Source organism: Curcuma longa, chromosome 6 (assembly GCF_044706935.1).
Source record: "Curcuma longa cultivar G26 ecotype Majalengka, Jawa Barat chromosome 6, ITB_CL_G26_1.1, whole genome shotgun sequence".
Classification (NCBI taxonomy): domain Eukaryota; kingdom Viridiplantae; phylum Streptophyta; class Magnoliopsida; order Zingiberales; family Zingiberaceae; genus Curcuma; species Curcuma longa.
Window position 1 is genome coordinate 9,418,545 of NC_133866.1, and position 23,399 is coordinate 9,441,943.

Below are 23,399 nucleotides of genomic sequence, written 5' to 3' on the forward strand. Positions count from 1 at the left end.
TATTGGATAACAAAATTGACATAATTCTATTTAGGATTAACCAAATTCTATTAACTGAATGCTAACAAAATTCTTAATAGAATTTTAATAGAATTCTTAACAAAATTTTAATAGAATTCTTAACAAAATTCTAATAGAATTCTAACCAAATTCTTAACAGAATTCTAAGAGAATCTTATTGGGTAGATACGAGGCTTTTCTAGAGGCTACAATAGGGACCTAGAGGAGGAATTGATTTAGGCCTCCTGATGAGCTTGGGCTTCCCGTGTTCTTCCTAAACGCTCAACTCAAGTCTATCAATAATAATTCATACCACTAAAGGATTATTATTGAACTACCGTACCAATCCCATATTACAATATGGGCTCCTTCTTATTATGAGTGCGTTAATCTCCTTGTGTTTAAGATATCGTATGTCTGTCAATTAAATAATTATTGACAACTTAATTAATTAACATCTAATTTCTAGAGTAGTACCACTCAACTTTATTATTATGCGGACTAAGTCCACCTGCAGGGTTTATATAATAATCTTTATGAGCTCCTCAAGGGGACATCATCAGTCTAAATAATTAGGACACAGATTCCTTCTATAATCAATAACACACCATATACATAGCATTATCTCTCAACTTATTGGGTTTATTGATTTAACGAATAAATCTCACCCTTTGATGAATTAAAGAAATAAATACTAAGTATATGTGCTTATTATTATATAGGGATTAAGAGCATGCACATCTATAATAATAGAAGTCTAGTTTGATTATATAGTCAGTATAAATCGAATGACCTCAAACGGTCCTACTCAATACACACAAAGTGTACTAGTGTAATTTTATAGTCAAGATAAACTAATACCAATTACACTACAACCGTTCCAATGGTTTGTCCCAATCCATCTTGGTTGTGAGCTACTGTTTATAATTTATAAGGAACTGATAACATGATCTTTTGTGTGGCACCACACACCATGTTATCTACAATATAAATTAAGTGGACAACTGCATTAACATATATAAAAAATATAAAATACAAATATTTGACCAAAGTGATTCTCATTTCAAATTATTTCAAAATAGATGTTCATACAAAAAGCTAGGCTTATAGTATACATCCCAAACATCCACAATAGATCTATGACATTATTTATTATGATTACATTACTATAAGTCAAAATCTCACGGCAGTCCCGTTGGTCCATCAAATACTAACTCGATACCCTCCATAATCTGTTAATACATCCTTACGATAAAAATTACACAGTCTATTCATAATAGTTCATAAAATTTTTTCACAATCTGTTTCCACTAGATTGATGCAACATCATCAACCATCATGAAGACCTTAGGTTATAATAATTTATCAAATGCAATTGGATTATAGCACACGTTCATAATATGTATGAAGATACTACAATCTTTTAGTTTGATTAACATAAACTGTTGCATACTCGACAAAATGCTCAAACGATTATGCAACTCATAATAAAATACATATCCAATTTCTATATCACATGTAAACACTAAGTTTTGTACAATCTTTCGCAAGTGACTCTGATACTACTGTTGGGATCTCTTATACGAAAAATACCAATATACGCAGCGAAAAATAGGATCCCTTCTAATGATCCATTTAAAAAATTTCTACAAAGTTCTAGCTAAGAGTTATACCTTTGTTGTGTGCCTTTAGCGTATCACGCTAGTCCTTGGTTCATCGGATCTCTGCAGGATTAGAATGATCGTGTCTCTAATAGTATCTACACGAACACAATCTCGATCTCGATCTCGAAGATGAACCACCTTAGTTGTGCTAGCAACTTGGAATGATTCATATGACAAGAGGACTAAAAACATACCTTGTGTGTTTCGGCTAAGAAGAAGGAGAGGAGGAAGAAGAGGGATGATGGGCACTCTCTCAATTTCAAATTTGCAAGAAGTCTTTTCGTATTCATCCAATGAATACAAAGGGTCTTTACCCCTTGAGCTTCCCCTCATCTTAATACCTATAAATTACAATGAATACCACAAACTCTTGGTATTCTTTTTGGCTCTTCATCTTCTATTCATCAATGAATAGAATGTCTCTTGACCTTCCTCTTTAATAATATTTCATTAAACCTTTTAATGAACATTATCCATTATTAAGTGGTTGAGTCTAATCTAAATGAGTCAAACTTGGATTAGACCCAATCTCATAATTCAATTGGATTCATTTGAGTTTAACTCAATTAATCCAATTTCGAATCACATTTTAGTCTAACTAAAATCAACTTATCTTTGAAACATCATGTTCTTTGTGTGTGATCAAATAGGTTCTTGTAACGTCGGCAATGTATCTAAACTGCTTTAGACACATAAACAATGAGTGACATCTAGTAATACATCATTGCTACCAAAGTGACGAGAAAGTTGAGATCCGACCTAACCTTTCCGTGTTTATTATAATGTATGACTTTGTCATTCTATCCTCGATATCGAGATTGATCAACGAGACATAGACAAGGTTATCCTTTTATCAATCTTTGTGTTTCTTGATCCTTGAGTAGACTCACTCAAGCAGATGAGCTCAATATTTCATATTTCATTTGAGCATGACCATGCATTCTAATAGTCCTTACTTGATCAAGAGGCCTACAAATATTACTCTTGTCATATGAGAGGGATAAATCTCATCTACATCACTCACACCCCTCCGCATAATTCATTGCATCCCTAGTGATCGACTTTATAGTCCACCCTGTTACGGGTGACCTTTGACGATACCAAAGTATACAACTCCTTATGTAGAAAACTATAGTGACTTTAGGTCTAAGGACTATTCATACCAATAGTCACTATGAGAAAATTTATGACAGTATATAACGATCCATGAAATTTTCTCATGGGGTTAATTCAGTATATATTCTCTAATATATATCCATGTGTTAACGTAATATTCCATATCCATGATTTGTGAGATTAAGTTATTAATTAACCTATACGCTAGTCTCAACATATTAATATTATCTTGGTATATTAATGTTTGACTAAAAATAGTTAAGAGTAATGTTCTTTACATCTTTTCACTATCAATTCAATCAATTGGTATAGTATAGATTAGAACCTACTGTCCAAGGACATATTATGCTTATTCATTTGACACAAACATGAAGTAAATATAATAACCAAAATATTTTCTTTATTAATAAAATATGATATAAAAGTTTCCTAGTCAATCATCTCATGAATGGCTCTAAGGCTAACACTCACTCCAAGCAAAGAAAAAAATCCTAGGAGAGTGAACCCTAGGTAGTAGAAGTTCTAGAGGGGCAAGACAATGGAAGTCTTGATTAGGAACTAGGCAGTAGAAATCCTAATTGGGAACCAGATAGGAGAAGACCTAGTTGGGAATTAGGTTAAGTCTAAGAGAGCCAGTTGAAAATTGAACACTTGACAAAGTAAGTAAACCTAGTAAGTTAGGTAAATCAAGTACTAAGTCTTGCAGCTTTTGCTTATTGTCTACTTATTTGTTTCACAGGAAATAGTAGTAGGATGAAGGCTTGGGGGGGATGAATTGGGAACTGGTCCGGGTCATCAGACTCATTATCCAATTGTTTGAAAGGAAATTCGATCAACCAAAAGTCTGATTGACTAGACCCTCCGATTAATCTGAAGGCGACGTGATCGGGTTCACACAAGTTGGTCCACGGATAAGTTTTGATAGAGGTACAAGTGATTGGAGGGTGTTTGATCGATCAGGAGGTTAAAATTTTGCTCGAAGAAGATTGAGTTTGCAGCTAAATTGGTAGAGGTCCAGTAGCTCGAGAAGCGTCTAGTCAACCAAAGGAGTACCGATTGATTTGTATAAAAGGGGACTCAAGAAGCCTCTTCTAAGAAGACCTACAATCATTCTCTTTGTTCTAAGTGCTCAAAAGTTCTTTGAAGTTTTGCTCATGTGGTCTGAGAAGCATCAGGAGGAGTGTTGCGGCACTCAAAATTTTCAGTCGATTTATCACAAGTTTGTCTTTATTGTTTATGCTTTTATTTACATATCTTTTCTATTCTTGTGATTGTCTTACAAACGTGTAAGAGGTTTTTCCATCTCTAGAACTAGAAAGGAGAAAATTTTAGTGTTCACGATTGAGACATAGGTGGATCGGAGTAGGAACTCGGGGGATTATCAAATCACGTTAAAACCTTATATTTTTTTTGTATTGTTCTTGTCTTTATTCCGCTGCATATTTCTAACACTCTGATTGACAAGAAAAAGAAAGAATGAAGATATTTCGATTACGCTATTCACCCTCCCCCCCCCCCCCCCCCCCCCCCCCCTCTTTAGCATTAAAAGTATCCTACAATATTGTTCAAACACAATATATTGTTCAATTATATTGCTTAAATATTAAAACTCTAAATCATAGTCAACCTTTCAATGGTTGATTGCACCAACACATATGCAAGGTGTAACTTAAACTATTTGCTTAAACATTAAAATCCAAAGTTGAACCCTACCACTTAAGGCACGATTGCACCAACATGAGGGCTAATGGAGTTTTAAAAAAGGATAGAATTGAATATCCAAATGATTGTAAGATAAGGAGCATCAATGTGCAAAATTGATGGTTGGATGAAGAACTATGTAGGTAAAGAGTGAAGCATAACACATATAACAAGATGAGGGCTCAGTACATCCAAGGGATGTAAGACCTGATGGTAGATGATTTTGTAGGCAAAGTCAAGATGCATAGTGTAAATTCTTAAGTGAATTATGAGAATCAAGCAACATGTATTTTGAATTTAGGGCAATACTTTCTCAATTGCCAAGTGTCTTATTAACTTTAATATACTTGAACTTCATCTAATGTCAAATATAAAGTCAACCTTAACCTACTTGAGATATCAACCTAACATAAAACATTCAACTTAATCACATTGCTCAAACAACAAAGCACCTTGATCTAATAGGGCCAAGTTGGAGCATAATTGAACCTACATGTCTTATATCGTCATTAATTCCCTTAATAATTTGAGCTTGAATATCTTCCTCTACTTCATCTTATGGAAGTTTTGATTCTTCTTGTGCTTTTTCAGCATCCTCTTCAACTCCCTTTTGCATCTAAGCTCCTTTACCTTGTTTATGATTATCACATCTTCTTCATTTTGGTGCAATTGTACCACAAGTTATCTAGTGTAATCTTGAGTTTTGATATTTAGGCAAAGAATTTAAGTTAAGTCTTATTTTATGGTTTGATATGTGTGTTTGAGTGTCGAGGGACTTGGTGAATACACACATAGAGAGGACTTGGTGTAATCCAAGGTTGTGGTTACACGATGACTCAAGGTCCATTAAGACCATCAAAGTGGATTTCTAAGGGATTGCAGATAAAGAGTATCAAAGTGTAATTGTGCTTGGAAAGTGGACTACGTAAACAGAGCATGAAGGATGGTACAAGGAGAGAGTTGAGGACTTGATGCATTCGAGAAATGAGAAATTTGGTTGAAGATGGCTGAGGTGGACTACATAAGTGGAATGTGAATGATGGCATAAGGAGTGAACTAAGGGCTTGATTCATCTGAGAGACCAAAAACCTTACAAGAGATGGCTTCATGATAGAGATGACTATAGGGTGAGCTAAGAGCAAATGTACTTGGTGAAGATAGATCTTAATTTAAGCTATTAGATTGACCATAATCAACATACATGTTGATTGAAGATCTCAATTTAAGCTAACTCAGTCATTAGATTGACCATAATCAACATACCTATTAATTGAAGGAGTGCTTTAGTTGATTGATAGTTGATTTGATTGGATAGATGACTTAAATAATTAATATAATGATCTATTTTGGAGGCTACTCAATTAGGTTGTTGATCGGTAATGACTTAGTTGACTGATGTTTATAAATAATCGACTAGTTGTGCCCAAATGAAGTAATAGCTAAAGGAAACAATCATGATTTAAGGGGAACAATCTAAATTGATTAAAACTAATTGATTGATGATGATTGATGCTACAAGAAGACTACTTCAAAGTCATAACAAATGGATCATATAATGAGGATTAGTTGACTGATGGATGTCAACTTAGGAAGATCATGTCAAAGCAAATTTAGACAAATATTATTTCAAGGGTTCTAGAGGACGTGAATTACGTAAACAATAAAACATATTCCATACGAATATTCTATCATTTTCTTTGTACTTTCTACCCTAGTTACTTTTGTAAGCCTCTTGTGTTAACTTTGAATTACAAGAGTTTTGCCACCTTTGAGGCTGCCATAAAAAGGAAGTATAGATAATTACACAAGTAATCCAATGTCGGATTATAGGACGTGGAGTAGAAGTAGTAGGCTGTCAAACCAAAATTTAAAACTTTTATTGGCATTATGGCATACTTGTGTGTGTTTTTTTTATAATTTGATTTTAGTTGCTAATGTTTTTGTTGTGACCTTACTAAGATTGTAGCAATAGTATATCATTTTTATTTACATGTATACATATACTATTCATCCCCTCTCCTTCTAGCTTTTTGGATTATTTACTAACCATCCTTTCAATCCACCTACTCCAACACTTCAATTCGCTTTTGCAATAGGTCATTTGATTTAAGATTAACACAATCATCTTATAAAACAATTAACTTACTTTGATGCTTGTGGCTTAAACTTATGAAAAGGTTCATACTAATCGTTAGCCTTACCGTCAGCCTCATGGAGATGGATAAATAATCAACATAGATCTTCTGATTTAGTAGAGGGGATCATGAATCACATGGTCAATTTGATTAGTAATCACTTTGAGAAATTTATCATAGTAGAATCTAATTGAGAATGTTTTTAAGTTAGTGATTCTGAGTATGTTAGAATTATGTTAAATAATACATGTAGTATTATATTAGCAAAGATATTAATTTAGGTCCTAGGGTATGTATGTCATTATATAAGTCGATAAGAGAACTAACTTACACAATATGTATCAGTGCAAAAGAGCTTTCACTCACCACTTATAGAACAATAAATGAATAAATGGGCTTGAGATCTTGTTAAATGTTAATCAAGACTGTATCTCTAAATCGGGGAAAGAAAATATGAGATCAAAGAGTTTGATAATTTAGGCAGACCTACACTAAAAGGCTAGACTATTAAATCACATAACATAGAGTGGTAAAAATTAATTAGGTGTTAATTATCCTAATCAATTATTTGATAACTACAAATTAATTATGCTATATAATTAATAAACTAGTTGATTAACTAAATTGAAGAGTTAATTTTAAAATTTTAAACTAATTCTATAAGTGGTGTAAATATTAATTTGAAGAATAAATATTTTTAAAAATTGTAAATATTTTCAAAAGGCTTGGAATCTTTTGAAAATTAATTAATTTTTAAATGAAAGGTTGTTGGGATAAATTATGAATTGATTTTTAATTTGTCTAGCTTTTTAATTAGTTTAATTTAGATCTATGGTTCAATTTGATAACCATGTTTATAACTAGAACAACGGGACAACTAATTCGTGTTTAAATTCATGATAAGCACGAGTCACATGGACGAATTAAAGGTGGAATATGCATGATTTTTACAAAGGCAAATTTATAATACAAATATTTTTAATTTATATTTTGATTTCATTCAATCTTTAGGAAAAATGGTCAGTAAAATTTTAAATTTCCATTACTTTTGGCCTTCCAGTTTGGCTTCTTTAATTCACATATTCAACTCACCTAGTTCAACTATATTGAATAAACCCATTTTTTATTATTATTAATACTTGACATAATCAAATTAATTAGCTTAGTTAATTGGACAAATCCATCGAACCCAATTACCCTAGCTGATCTGTTCTATGTTTGGATGGGTTGTATGTTTGAAAGATATGTTAGCTATAGTTTCTCGATTTACTTTCTTATAAATGATTATGGAATCGACCGTATAAGACTATTAAGATGCCGGATTCCACCTAATTGATCTGCTCAACTTAATATGACTTTTGATTCATCTCTCTCAATTGATCCAGTTAAGTTGTGTAGTCTTATTGATTCACTCTATCTATTCAAACTACTTACCTTGCCTAACTTGTTTAGTTTGATAAACTCACTTGACCAAGTGGATCATTAGGCTTGATTTGATCAAATAAAGAGGAGTAATGATAAAGAAAGATCCATTCATAAAGTGAAGAGTTTAAAAATAGCTTTTGTTTTCTATAAAGAAAATTCTCTTTAAAAAATTTATATTTCTATTGATTTTAAAAATTTTCAATGACAATACTTTTTTAACACACTAATAAATAAAACCTTAGTAGTATGATCCGCAATCTCGTTCCCGCTCCGTTGCATGGCCACCCGCATCCGTTCCCTTGGATGCACGGATCCAGGATCCGCTTATTTCTCGCTCCACGACGAGCGCTCTCCCAATAACACGGCCATTTCCGTCCGCCACGTGGAATCGGAAGTATGCGCCCAGTCTCAACCCATCAACGGCTACCGTCTTCTTACGTTTCGGGCCTCAAAGAGCCGACGGCGGATGATCCACGACTACTCGTGCTAGTTTCTCTGCGTGCGGTCCCGGGAAGGCGAATCGGCACCGTCCGCCTCATTTTTGATCGGCCTCCGCCCGCTGCTGCTCGTTTCGTTTGCGGGAATAGCAGACTATATAAAGGGAGAGGAGAAAGGAGAGAGGAGAGAGGAGAACGCAACGCGGAAATCTTAAAAAGGAGCATTTGGGATTAATAACGAGGATTAACGGCAACAGATGGAGATCGATTGGCTCGACGAAACAGAGAGAGGTGATCGATCGCTGGCGATGTCGGGTTTGAACGTGTCCGCATCTGCTCCCGGAATCCTGCCGCCTCCGGACCCGGGCGAGGAGCAGCAGGCGGCGGGGTTAGGGATCCTGCTCCAGATATCAATGCTGATTCTTTCTTTCCTCGTCGGCCACCTCCTCCGTCGCCGCAAGTTTTACTACCTCCCGGAGGCAAGCGTCTCCCTCCTCATAGGTAATGGCCTGAGAACAAAGACAGGTTGTATTCACCTACGTTTTGCCTTTCAAAGTCCTTTTTCTGGGCGTTACCAAGTCCTTTCGCTTGCTTGATCTTTTTTACATAATAACTAGGCATTTGCGTGAAGAATTCCACTTCGTATGTTATGTGATTCTTTGCGTGGCGTCACATGCTTATGCACCCTCCTACCTTCGCTTCTCCATTCCGTTCAACTATGTAATGGACATGCCTTGGCAGACGAGTTCGAATCTATGAGAATTTCATTATAGGTTTAGAGTTACTTTTATGGAAAAAACAGAGTTACTGGAGTTAATCAGTGCTTTCCAATGGACGCCTGCTTTACTATTCTCTGTACCATATTATATAGAATATGGATTTTTGCTGATTTGCACTTACCATGTACTGATCAAGAGATATCTCGAATCAAGACAGAAAATTAATGCACATAAATAAGAAATATTGGAGAAAAACCCCAAAACAAATCAAAGATCATGATCGTAAGTCCAATATTTAGTCTAGTTCTGTGGGTCCGGTTCCAACCTTCTACCTCAAGGATAAAATTGGTATAATCTCTACTGTCGGCATGTTGGTGAGGAGACTTGCCATATATACAAATAAGAAATATAATATTAAAAACACTTAAGAAAAAGAAATATAGGGGAAGGCAATATAGATTAAGACTCTCCTATAGTACCAAATGTCAATGGTTTTTCTCTCCTTTTATAGTGTACAAATACTTCTTCAATATACCAATTGGAGTTAAAGAATTTTGTCTTTTACTAATACATAATTCAAAATTAAATAAAATAAGTTATTCCATATTTAATTTTGAGTTTACATGGCGAGTTCAACTCTTGAACTATATCTTTTGGCATGACTTTAACTAAAATTTACATAGTATAAGAGTATGAGGTGGGCTAGTGTACTAGTGTATAAATAACCATGCATAGTACCTTAATTTCATAGGGGGTATGGCTCATAATTGCGGCTAAAATAAAAAATTGTTATATGGTAAATCCTTTGTTAGGGATATAAGTAAAATCAGATCTCACACCTATGCTACTGCAAATCACTTTAGGAATTTCTAGAAACTTATCCTATACTTGTACATTAAACTACTTATTATCATTAATTCAATGAAAGTTCTTTCAATAGATCTTCTCGCACATTAAGTGCTTTTCTTCTTATATTTTTCATTGACCACAAGGTGGTTTCACATTACAATGGATATTATACAATTCTCTATTAGGTAGGAGTGACAAGGTTAATCCCCTTAACCCCCTCCTAATAGTGTCATTGTACAAATTCAAAACGTCCACCTTTGGCAGAAAGTGCTTTGAGTCAAGCTCACTTACGACTAGACCAATGACTAGACCAAATAACTGTTGGTCCTTATTTTTGATTTAGCCATATATAAATATACTCCTTTGACCAACTACCCATTTATTACCCATTGAATTTTCTTTAATGGTTTGCCTATCATAGAGGTTTGGTTGCATCATAGGAAGACTCATTGCAGACAAAACCCTATATCCCTCTTATGGATATCGGATCATGTATCCCTTCACAAGACTAGTTCTATATATATAGGCTTTAATAAGAATTTTTGATAAGATTTTAGTCCTATTCTTGTGTGGACATTTTTTTTGATAACATGATTTTAGTTAATTGGCATCACTATTATTTTTGCCTATAAAAAATAATTGTTTGTAGTCGTGACATATAGGCATATGAAAAACATTCAAAATGCATGCATATACAAATGCATGTCCATACACATTCAGATATTGTCAATTTTCATATGCAACAACCTCCCTCATATAAAATATACTAAGTTGGTTAAGGGTTTTAAACTATAAGATCAACTTTTTTATACCAAAGTTCATATGTTTTTTCCTAAAAGCCTATATAGATAAATCCTATTTTAAATATGACTTGCAACATTGATTGCTTTAGTCCAAAGGTAACTAGGTAGTGAGTATGCATACCTAGCCGCCTCTTGTAGGGCTCAGTTTTTTCTCTCCACCATCTTTTTTTGTTGAGGTGTTCTAGGACAAGAAAACTCATGCATATTCCTATTTTCCTTGCAAAATTTTGGAAAACTAGAATTCTCATATTATCATAATGATCACTCTGGATTCAGTTTATTTTGAATTTCTTTTTGTTTTCTACTCTTTTACAAAATCTAGCTAGTGTTTCTAGGTTATCATTCTTATGTTTTAAAAAATGAACCCAAGACTTAGTGTAATCATCTATTATATCTAAATAATGTTTACTACCATTCAAAGGAAAGTACATTATGATTAAAATGACACACGTCACAATTTTTGTCTTTGATGCATTTTATATTTGATAGGCCTTTCACCAAGTCTCTCTTGGATACCTTTGAGATTTGTCTTATGTTGGCATGAGACACTCACTAGAAAGTTTAGAAACACAAGCAAAGATTTATAGCATATATGTTATTCTTCCTATGTCCTACTTGCATAATAGTATCTAAGTCGTGGTGCTTTACCAAACACTTGGTGGACTTGGTTGAGTGAAACTCAACCTTGTATCTATTGTCACACAATTGACAAATGCTAAGTTAAATTTTATGTTTTCTACTAAAAGTACTTTATTAATGACAAAATTTTAGTTCAATGTTATTTAAACCTACCACTTTGAGTTTTCCACTAATGCCAAAGGGTACCATTTCCTTGTCCTTGTGCTTGAAGGTGGTGAATTTCCTCATGTTCTCCCATTATGTGCCTAGAGCACCCATTATCCAACATTTATTTATCGGAATTCTCATCGTTGGTTTGTACCTTGGCTTGTACTTATTATGAAATACTAAGTCCTTTGGTACCCAAGATCCATTAAGTTTGATATAGTTAACAGAAACTACCAAACAACTTGGGTACCCAAGCTTTGACTACTCTAGACCTAACAATTCTCTTAGTGTCAGTTTTAGCCATGAAGGAGGTATTTATTACAAATTAATGATACATATGAGATCTCCTTTTGTTTTGGCTTATAGCCAATACCCGCCTTACTATATAGGGCTCGCTCACTCCCAAGTATCGTTTCTAGATACTTGGAACCCAAACTAAGCAATTCCAAGCTTTTCTTTAATTCATCTATTTGTAATGTCAAAGAGGAATTTTCTTCCTTATGTCGTTCAACTTAAGAAGAATTTCCCTCTCACCCTTTGCCAATAGAAGATGAAGAAGTCTCCTCCCTAAGATCTCTAAGCCACCTGCAAGCCTCGCAGTTGGTGAGGCTCGCACAAGCCTCGTGGCTACGTGGAGGCCTCGCGTGAGACTGCAGGTGAGTTTTTTTTTTCGATTTTAAAAAATTTCCTTTATTTTTTTAATTATTAATATTTTTTAATAGTTAATTCTTTCTCCTTCCTCCCAATATTTTATTTTTTAAAATTCTTTTTATCCTTAAACACACTTAAACACATAAGATTTTTTTCTTATTTCTTTCCTCCTTAAATACATAGAATTTTTCTCTCTTTAAACTGATTAAAATAATTAAATTCAATTTAATTTAAACCTACTTGATCCTAATTATTATGTCTAAATTTTAATTAATTCTAAATTGACTTTTACTTAATTTTAATTTTAATTATTAATTTAATCTAATAATAAATATTTGTAGAATCAAATATTATAATAATAGTTTTTAATTAATATATTTTACATAAAAAGTAGCGAAATTGTATCGGCGCGATACAATACGATACTGAAACTATATCGTTCTGGTCATAAACCAAAATTCTGATATGGTGAAATTTTAAATCATGATTCTAATTGAGGTAATATCTCTATGTGCCATGAGAATTAAATCACCTATGAATGCTGGATGCATGATCTTCAAACTATCACATCTTGGGTGGTAGTTAAAATCAAGGTTTAAAATCTTGACTTGTGTCGAAGTTTCAGTGCCGGAGCGGAACGATATAGTTTCGATATTATATCGTATTATGTCGATATAGTTTTGATATTTTTAAATATAAAATATATTAATTACAAATAAAATAATTTAATTTAAATATTTAAAAATAAAAAAATAAAATAATTAAAAAAATGGAATAATTTTATTAGATTTTAATTAAGCCTATTTAAATTATCCTAATTATAGCTAGGAGTTGATTAAAATTATTAATCAAAGTTATTTAATTAAATCTAAGTTAAAAACCTTCGCTCCCGCCCCTTGTTCCATGTGAAGCTTTTGCGGCAGCCTCCGCGCCAATGCAATAGATTCGGACGGGTCGCTTGGGCAGCGCGACGCATCCGGACCCATGTATGCAAAATCACGATCCTGGATCATAGGATCCTACGATCTAGAACACCGAATCGATCCTGGATTGTGCAGGATTAATTTTTGCAATAGAATTGGAGCAGGATCAGTAGGATCGGTGGGGATCGGAGTAGAATCAGTAGGATCATATCAGGATTGGTAGAAGCTTTGAGAGACTATAATTTTTGACTCGAGTTGAACTACGGAACCTATAATATATCAAATCAAAGTCTGTTCAGAGATCTACAATTAGTTATTAGGTGAAGCCCATAACCGCTAAGTTTTAGACAAAAAAAATATAGTTTTAAGCCTTTTTGAAGGCTTGGAAGATTTTTAATCTTTTATTATTATTTTTTAGATTATTTTATAATTTAGGTTATTTTATAATTTAGGTTATTTTATAATTTAGGTTATTTTCGTTTTTTACAGAGTTAGGGTTACGGTTCTAAGACTATTTAAACATTTGTTTAGTTGTTTTAGTTAGTTTTTGATCAATAATATTCTGCCGTTTCTTTTCCCTAAAATGATGAATATGAATATCTATTGCCTGATATTCTGCGGAATCAACAGATTTTTAGAAGATTATTTCCGGTGTTTGTGTTCAAATCAAAAGTTTCAATAACTTTTGCTATACCAGCTGCTTTGTCGGCCTTTAAATTGAGCCATTTTGTGAACCAAAGGAACATTCTTGAAGATAGATGCGATTATTATTATTGTGTTAGTAGAAATTTTATACTATTTCATTTTGTGATATGAAAATATAAATATTATTGAAGGTTATTATGCTAGAATGATATTTAAATTACTAGGTAATTTAAATTTGTACTGTAATAATGTCATTTGTAGTGTCGAGTGTCGACGATTGCATGTATATACAAAATTATTAATCTATTTATATGCAAATGATTTTTTAAGATATTTTTTTTAATTATTAATCATGTTTCATAAAATATCAGGTTTTTGATACGATCATATGATTCTATGATTTGATCCCGACCGATCCGAACCTGATCCGAAATTGATCCTGTGTAGGATTATAATTCTGCAAACTATGATCTAGACGCGTCACCAGACTCACGTGACACGTTCAGATGTGTCACCAGGCTCGCACGACACGTCCGTGAGACCTCGGGGGACGTTGGCATCAGAGGCGTGCTGGTGCCAGTGTCAGTGTCGGTGCCGATGTCGATCCGCGGACGGAATGAATTATTTCATCTGTATCGGATGGAACGACATGGGATTTTAAGCCTTAGTTAAAATCAGTCCTCAGTTGTAATAGGTACTCAATGCACAATAGATAAGATTCGGAGATAATGGATAACCCTGTCGGAACCCCCTTTTCCTTTAAAATATCCATATAAGCTGCCATTCACCTTCACTTAGTAGGAGACTGTGGACATACACTCCATCACCCATTTGATGAATTTGTGGTGAAACTCCCAAGCTTAACAGGACCATCTTTCAGAATTCCTAGCTGACAGAATCATATACATTTTGTAGATTAGTCTTTATCATACATCTAGGCGAGATCCTCTTTTCGCTGTATTACCTTAGTAACTCCTGAGCTAGCTGTGTATTATCAATTAACTTTCTCCCTTTGATGAAAGCTGTTTGTGTTGGAACCCAGAACCTCTGATAACCTCCTAGCCAGCAGTTTAATTATGACTTTTGTTATTTGAGGTAGAAAAAGAATATATCACTTTATTAAAAGATGAGGTATATATATATACGAGACTAAAAACTATGTATATATATATATATATATATATATATATATATAAAGGGCAGCCCGGTGCACGAAGCTCCCGCCATGCGGGGTCCGGGGAAAGGATCCATTGTACGCAGCCTTACCTTGCCTTTGGCAAGAGGCTGCTTCTAGGATTTGAACCCGTGACCTCTAGGTCACATGGTAGCAACCTTACCGTTGCGCCAAGGCTCCCCTTCTAAAAACTATATATATATATATATATATATATATATATATATATATATATATATATATAATATAATATAATATAATATAATATCATATATATAACTAATACTCCCCCTCAAGTCTCAAGTTAGAGCGTAGATATTAATCAAGCTCAACTTGTTACAAAGATAATCAATCCAAATTTCATTTAAAGCTTTTGTAAAGATGCCCCTTAGTTGTTCACCAATCCTTACATATCCTGTATAAATCAAGTTTTGTTGAATCTTCTTACGAACAAAATGATAATTAATTTCAATGTGCTTAGTTCGTTCATGAAACACAGGATTCGATGCAATATGAAGAGCAACTTGATTATCGCACCATAATTTTGTTGGTACTGAAGCCTTAAGTCCTACTTCAGTCAAGAGTTGATATATCCTCATTATCTTACACATAAACTATGCCATAGTCCTATATTCTGACTCTGCACTGGATCGTGACATAACATTTTATTTTTTACTTTTCCATGAGACTAAATTTCTCCAAGAAAGATACAATAACCTGAAGTAGATTTTCTATTCATTTTGGAACTTGCCTAATCTGCATCAGAAAAACATTCAATATGAGTATACCCATGATTTGCATACATGATACTTCGTCCGGGTGCCCCTTTCAAGTAACACAAAATTTGCTCTATCGCTTCTCAATGATGAATTGTTGGAGATGATATTAACTGATTGACAACACTAACTAGACATGCAATATCTAGACGAGTTATAGTAAGGTAATTCAACCTTCCAACCAATCTTTGATATCTCTTAGGATGTTCGAATAGTTCCCCATCTCCTGTGAGGTGTATGTTCTAAATCATTAGAGCAGTACAACGCTTTGCCCCCAAGTTCCTGTCTCAGTTAATAGATCAAAGATATATTTTCTCTGAGATAGAAATATACCTTTTCTAATCCTTGTAACTTCAACACGTACCCTCAAGTCCTTCGTATGAAACTGAGTATGAATAAAAGACTTAAAAGATGAGATTCCCGTAACATCACTTCTAGTGATGACAATATCATCCACATACACAACTAACAAGATGATTCCAACTTCTGATTGCTTGTAAAATACATAATGGTCAGATTTACTTTTCATCGTACCAAAATTTTCAACAACCTGACTAAATTTTTCAAACTAAGCACGAGGATTGTTTTAAACCATACAAGGACTTTCGAAGACGACAAACTTGTTATAACTCCCTTGAGCAACAAAACTAAGAGGTTGCTTTATATACACTTTTTTTTGAAGATCTCCATGAAGAAAAACATTCTTGATATCAAATTGATGTAAAAGCCAATGATGAGTAGTAACTATTGAAATAAACAATCGAACGAATATCTTACAACAGGAGAAAAAGTGTCGGAATAATTCACACTATAGGTTTGAGCAAAATTTTTTGCGACAAGATGGACTTTCAATCTGGCAACTGGTCTATCCAGGTGGACTTTAACTGCGAACACTCATTTACATCCAATAACCCATTTACTTGAAGGTAAATCAACCAAATCCCAAATGCTATTGTCATCCAAAGCATTCATCTCCTCTATCATCGCATCATACCAGTCAGAATGAGATATGACTTCACGAATAATTTTAGGAATAGAAATAGAGTCAAGTGAAGGAATAAAAGAATAATAGGAAGACGACAGACTGTTATAAGAAACAAAAAAAGTAGGATAGGTACACTGTCGTTTACTTTTGCGTAACATAATAAGGAGATCATCGCTCAAGACTGGATCAGCTGACGAAGGAGGTGCAGGATCTGAATCAAGAGGTTGACGTTTGGAGTAGACTTGAATAATAAGAGACGTGACATAATCTAGTTCTGAGACGAATGTGGAGGATTTGACAGAAACTACTAACTAATTATCATCCTCCCCCTGACGAGTCGGAATAGATGAAGATTGAAAATAAGGTGTGTCTTCCATGAGGGTAACATCAATTGAAACAAGATATTTGTTAAGACTGGTGTTATAGGTGGTTTTACTTGGGGTCAAAAAGTCAGGTCTGGTCCCACAGAGAGGGATGATACGTTGGATTGAGAAGGTGGGTAAAACCTTCCGACTCCTCGTGGAAGCCCGACTGCTCGGGGTGTAGGAGATGGAACATTTTCCTTATCGTAGACGTGATGTCCTCAACCTACTACACCCTACAAGAGGATCCCTCTCTCGTAAAGAAAGGTAAGTGGAAGCATTTTTTGAACGTTACTCTCTTCCTCTAGTCTCAACCTCATCTCCTCTTCAATTGGTTTTTGGCCAGCAACTTGACTTGAGCTCAGAGTGGTTGAGCCAGAGCACCCCTAACATCCATTCCAACCCTTTCCTTTTGAGGTTTACAAGCCCTTTGAGTGACCGCTTGCCCTGCGTTCTTTGGGAGCTTCGCTATGCCAGCGGCTACGTGTCTGGTGGTCCATCTTGCATTGATCTCAAACAAGAATAAATTGACGTCGTCTGTGGGAACACTGAGTTGAGATCCTAAACTGAGACATCCAAATGGATGATCTCAGAAAATCAGCCACCATCACCATGACACACGAAGAGTTCACAAGATTGTGACGACTGCTGTCCAAGCAGCTTTATAAAATCAACCCATGATGAACTCTTCCCCTTCAAAAATACCATCTGCGTTCGTCAAGGTACCTCTAGTTCCCAACCGGAAGCAACATCAACCAGCGGAGGCACCTAAGGTCCCCACGGGGACACCAATCGAGATTGCAATGAAGCGTGATCTTTTTCTTAAGTCTTCGGCGGGATAGACACCTCCTGGAGTCCTTTATAGGGGCAAAGGGCCTTTCATGGGCGAGATGTATAGCTCAATGGGTATCCCTTTCTCCCGGAATATCTTAGAGGAGGAGCTATTTCGCCATTTCCGAATACCACAAATAGGAGATTATGTAGGAGCAGCAGATCTGGAAGATCATTTGGGCCGATTCGAAAATGCAGCCTTATTGCATCAATATACGGGTGATATAAAATGTCGTGTTTTCTTGATGACGCTGTTTGGGTCGGCGTAGCGATGGTTTAGTTAGCTCCCCATTGCGTTCATCAGGTCTTTTGCCGAGTTTAAGACTTCTTTCTTACATTATTTCGCAAGCAATAAGACATACCACAAAACCCCCATGGACTTATTCGCCCTAAAGCAAAGACCCACGGAAACCTTGAAAGAATATGTGCAGTGGTTCAATCGGATCGCTCAGGATGCCCCTTCCGCTACTTCAAAGGTGCTAGCGAGTGCTTTCTCTCAAGAATTAGTAGAGGGAGATTTCTTTCGATTCTTAGTAAAGAAACCCCCAGTGTTGATACATTATTGAGTTGAGCCGTTAAATATGTTAATGTGGAAGAAGCTTAGTTAGCTAAGAGGAAGGACATAGAGGCAAGTCATTACTAGATGTCAGCCGGGGTGCCCTCGTGATCGCCCGGTCCGAGCAAAGGACACTGCCACAACCCTTGCGTGGAGTAGATGCAAGCCACTACCATACAGACAGTGGAGGCAACCCCAACTTAGCCTCCAGAGTCAAGCCAATGACTTCCTCGTTTTTGTACCTATCATCAATCGAAGAGCCATTCCACGTAAGAATGCTACTAGTATGTCAAGGAACTTCGTCGGGCCATTGATCAACACTCCGGGAATCAAAGTTCTCCTTCTCAACCCCGTCAACCCCGTCAACCCCGAAAGGGTCATTCACCCCAATGTCAGACCCAACTCTCTCCTCCACGAACTGATAGAAGAGACCGTTTCCCTAGGCGGTCGACTGGGCTAGCTCACCCCTCCCCTAGAGAGTCCTGAGGGCCAACCCGATCCAGTCGGGAAACCCACCGAGATGACAACAAAGATAATGCTCCCTTAGGCGATATCCATATGATCTCGGAAGGCTCGACGGAGGGAGATTCTAACCGAGCAAGAAAAGCTCATGGTCGACGATTCGAGAACTACAATATCAGTACTAGTCAAGGACAAGAGGAAGACTCTCAAATAAGCTTTAGGCCTTAGGAGTTGAGAGGGGTGGAAGCCCCGCATGAAGATGCTTTAGTTATTCATGCTACTATAGATAACTATAACGTCGTCAGGATTTTCATTAATACAGGTAGTTCTGTGAACATCATCTTCAAAAGGGTGTTCGATCAGATGTAGATTGATAAAGTTGCATTGCGGCCCATGACTACATCTTTATTTAGGTTTATTGGACATGAAGTGTAGCCACTCGGCTAGATCAGCTTGGCCATATCTCTGGGGGAGGCGTCCCTACGACGGATTCGTCGCACCCTCTTCACTGTTGTTGAAACACTTTCCGCCTATAATGTTATCTTGGGGAGACCCACCTTGAGCGCTTTCCAAGCTGTTGTGTCTACATTTCACCAGAAAATAAAATTTCTTATAGGAGATTAAGTGGGGGAGGTATAAGGAGACTAGGTGACTGTCAGGAAATGTTATGCGGAAATTGTCCAAACAAACATACGGAAACGTCGGAGGACCCAAGGGGGCGAGATACAATTTGTGCAGGATGTGCCCATTTCCCAAGTAGTGGAAGGACAAGAGCAGATTCGGATCCATCCCGAACGGGCAAATGCAACTACTCAAGTGACAGCGGATCTACCTCTCAAGATTAAGCAAGGACTAGGTGTATGCCTCTTCGCAACTGGGATGTCTTTACCTGATCGGCTAAGGACATCACCGGTGTTTCCTCGACAATAATGACACACCAATTCAACACGCTCCCCGAGGGAAGACCAATCAAGCAAAAAAGAAGACATTTTAGCCCCGAGTAGAACAAGGTGATTCGAGTGGAAATTAACATATTGTTAGAAATCGGGCATATTCGGGAGGTTCAATTCTCAACTTGATTATCCAACGTAGTGCTAATGCCCAAACTAGAGAACAGATGACGGGTCTGTGTGGACTTCAGGGACCTCAATAAAACTTGTCTAAAGGATTGTTACTCTCTCCCTCGCATCGACCAGTTGGTAGGTTCAATGGCAGGGTGCAAATTATCTGCATGTTGGATACGTATCAAAGCTATCATTAAATCCCTTTAGCCGCAGAGAATCACGAGAAGGTTAGTTTTGTCACCTCGGATGGAATGCAGGGGCCACCTATCAACGCTTGATAGACCGAGTATTTGAACACCAAGTCGGGCGAAATATTGAGGTACATGTGGATGACATTATGATTAAGACTGCTCGGGCAGAGAGTCTAATTCCCGATGTGGAGGAAACCTGCAAAAACCTGAGAAGATATGAGCTTAAGCTAAATCCTAACAAGTGTGTCTTTGGAGTTAAAGTTGGTTGGTTTCTCGGTTATGTGGTAATTGAGCGGGAGATAGAAGCCAATCCAGAGAAGATTCAAGCACTCTAGAGCATGACTCCTCACAACCTTTGAGAAGCTCAAAGGCTTGTGGGTCGCATTACCATCCTCTCTCGGTTTATCGCCCGATCGACCAACAACAGTTTGCCCTTTTACAAAGCACTCCAGAAGGTTAATCAGTTTAAATGGGATGAGAGTTGTGACAAGGCTTTCATGGAGCTCAAAGATTGTCTGCTGCATTTACTTTTGCTCTCCAAGTCGTTGCCTGGCGAATGACTATGGGTATACATTTCTATGATTGAGTGGGCCGTCGGATCCACCCTTGTCAAACAGGAGGATCATGTACAACACTCAATTTATTTCTTAAGTCCTTTGTTGAAAAATACTGAAAGTAGATATACAGGCCTAGAGAAGTTAGCCTGGGGTTAGTCTTTATGACTCGTCGATTACGACCCTACTTCATGTCCCATCGAGTCATAGTTCTTACTAACAACAACATGGGGCAGGTACTGATCCACGTAGAGGCCTCGTGGAAGCCTGACTCGCCAACTCCTCGTGAAAGCCTAACTCGCCCGACTCTTCACGGAAGCCTGACTCATTGGAAGGCTTGACCTGATAGGCGTCCGAACCCTTTGACACCCGAGAATTACAGGAGTGACATGGGTGCTGATAGCTACCCGGAATGACATTGTCGATCTATGATTGATGCAGTTACAGTACGGGGTGTAAGAGATAGGACATTTTCCTTACCGTAGATGTGACATCTTCAACCTACTACACTCTACAAGAGGAGCCCTCTCTTGCAAAGAAAGGTAAGTGGAAGTATTTTTTAAACCTTACTCTCTTCCTTTAGTCTCTGCCTCATCTCCTCTTCAACCAATTTTTGGACGGAAACCTGACTTGGGCGTCGGAGTGACTGAGTCAGGGCATCCCTGATCTCCATTCTAACCCCTTCCTTTTGAGGTTTACAGGCCCTTCGAGTAACCGCTTGCACCGCGTTCTTTGGAAGCTTTGCCACACCAGCGGCTACGTATTTGGTGATCCATCCTAGGTCGATCTCAGGCAAGAATAACTGGGACAATAACACCTATATATCCTTTTTGAAAACAAGAGTAACTAAGGAAGATACACTTCAAAGACTTGGGGTCTAATTTAGTGATATGCGGATGAACATCTCGAACAAAACAGGTGCTATCAAATATCTTAAGGTTAACAGGAAATAACGATTTATTGGAAAAAATATTTTGAAAGGGGTCTCACTATAAAGAACAGAGGATGACATGTGATTAATGAGAAAATATGCTGTAGAAATTGCATCATTCCAAAATGCTTTGGGAACATTCATTTGAAATAAAAGAGCCCATGCAGTTTTAAGAAGATGCCTGTTCTTACGTTTTGTCACATCATTTTAAATGGAGTATCAACACAAGAGGTTTCATGAAGCATGCTATTCTGACCCATATAAGATTGAAATAAACCGAATGTATATTCTTTGATATTATCACTTTGCAAGGTACGGATGGTTACATCGAACTAAGTTTTAATCTCAGCGCAAAATGCACAAAATAGATGAAATAACTCAAAACGACTTTTCATTAAATATAATTAAGTTATACGAGAATAATTATTCACAAAAGTAATAAAATACTTAAATCTAGGTTTAGACAAAATAGGACAAAGATCCAAATATCATAATGAACTAATTTGAAAGGAATAGTAGCACATTTATTTACTCTAGGATTTGAACTAAGATGGTGATATTTTACAAACTGATACGACTCACAATATAATGAAGATATCTTATTATATTGTGAACAAAGCTCCTTGAGCAAAGGGAGAGATGGATGATCTAACCTACAATGAGTCTCGAAAGGAGAAGTGACACTCGAGCAAGCAAAAGATTTTGGGAGCGATGAGTCAAAAATATAGAGGCCTCTAGACTCGTGTCATTTACCAATAATTTTCTTTGTCTAAAGATTTTGAAATAACAATGATTAAGAAAAAATGAGATGCAACAGTTAAGATTACGAGTTAGTTGACTGATAGAGAGCAAATTAAAGGATAAATTAGATAAATATAAGACAGAGGACAGAGGAAGCAAAGGGGTAATGTTGATAGTGTCAGACCCATGAACGTAAGATGGTGACCCATCAGCTAAAGTAATTGTAGAAGTGTTAGCTTTGGACTTGAAAGTAGAAAAGAGACTATAGTTACCTGTCATATGATCTGTGGCATCAGAATCAATGACCTATTTGGAGGATGAGGAAACAAGATATGCATTGTGTTTACCTGAATCAACAATAACAGTGATACAAGGAAAATGAAGACTTGAGTGATTCCTGATATTCTGAGAACTTGACAAATTCATCTGTAGAGATAAAAATTGATTTATCAGAGGTATTATTGGTGGACGCAATATAGGTCAAGTGTTTTTATTGATTTTTGTACTAAAACTTTTTATACTCAAACTTTGTATGACTTGACTTACGACAGTAGTTGCACATAATACCATAAAAATTCGAGTTTGAAAGTCTTGTGAGCCTACTTTTTTGTTTCCACTATGACTAATTGATCTTCTATACACATAATTAGTATTGCGACTTACCAAAGCACCATTAAGCCGAACGGGTGTAGCACTTTTTGTATGGAAAACGCGGCTAAATACACCTTGTAAAGAGGAAACCTCAGAATTAGAGAGAACTTATAACTTAGGGGACTCAAAGGAGATAGGCCAGCGAAGAAGCTCATGATAGCCATATGCTCTCATTGGTGTTTTTGAACCTTCACATAAGGGCTAAAGGACAGTAGCATATTAAGCTTCTCATATGTCTTCTTGAACACCATAAAATAATTGATTAAA

The 23,399-nt window shown here is 36.2% G+C and overlaps 1 protein-coding gene across 2 annotated transcripts in view; it reads left to right on the forward strand.

Annotated features, from left to right (window-relative positions):
* The first annotated feature begins 8,786 nt into the window (after window positions 1-8,786).
* LOC141830813 (sodium/hydrogen exchanger 6-like) overlaps window positions 8,787-23,399 on the forward strand; it is a 58,806-nt gene continuing 44,193 nt past the window's right edge. For both annotated transcript variants that reach the window (XM_074718243.1, XM_074718244.1), the window contains exon 1: window positions 8,787-8,979. In XM_074718243.1, coding sequence (XP_074574344.1) covers window positions 8,787-8,979 — 193 coding nt within the window. The remainder of the gene's footprint in view (window positions 8,980-23,399) is intronic.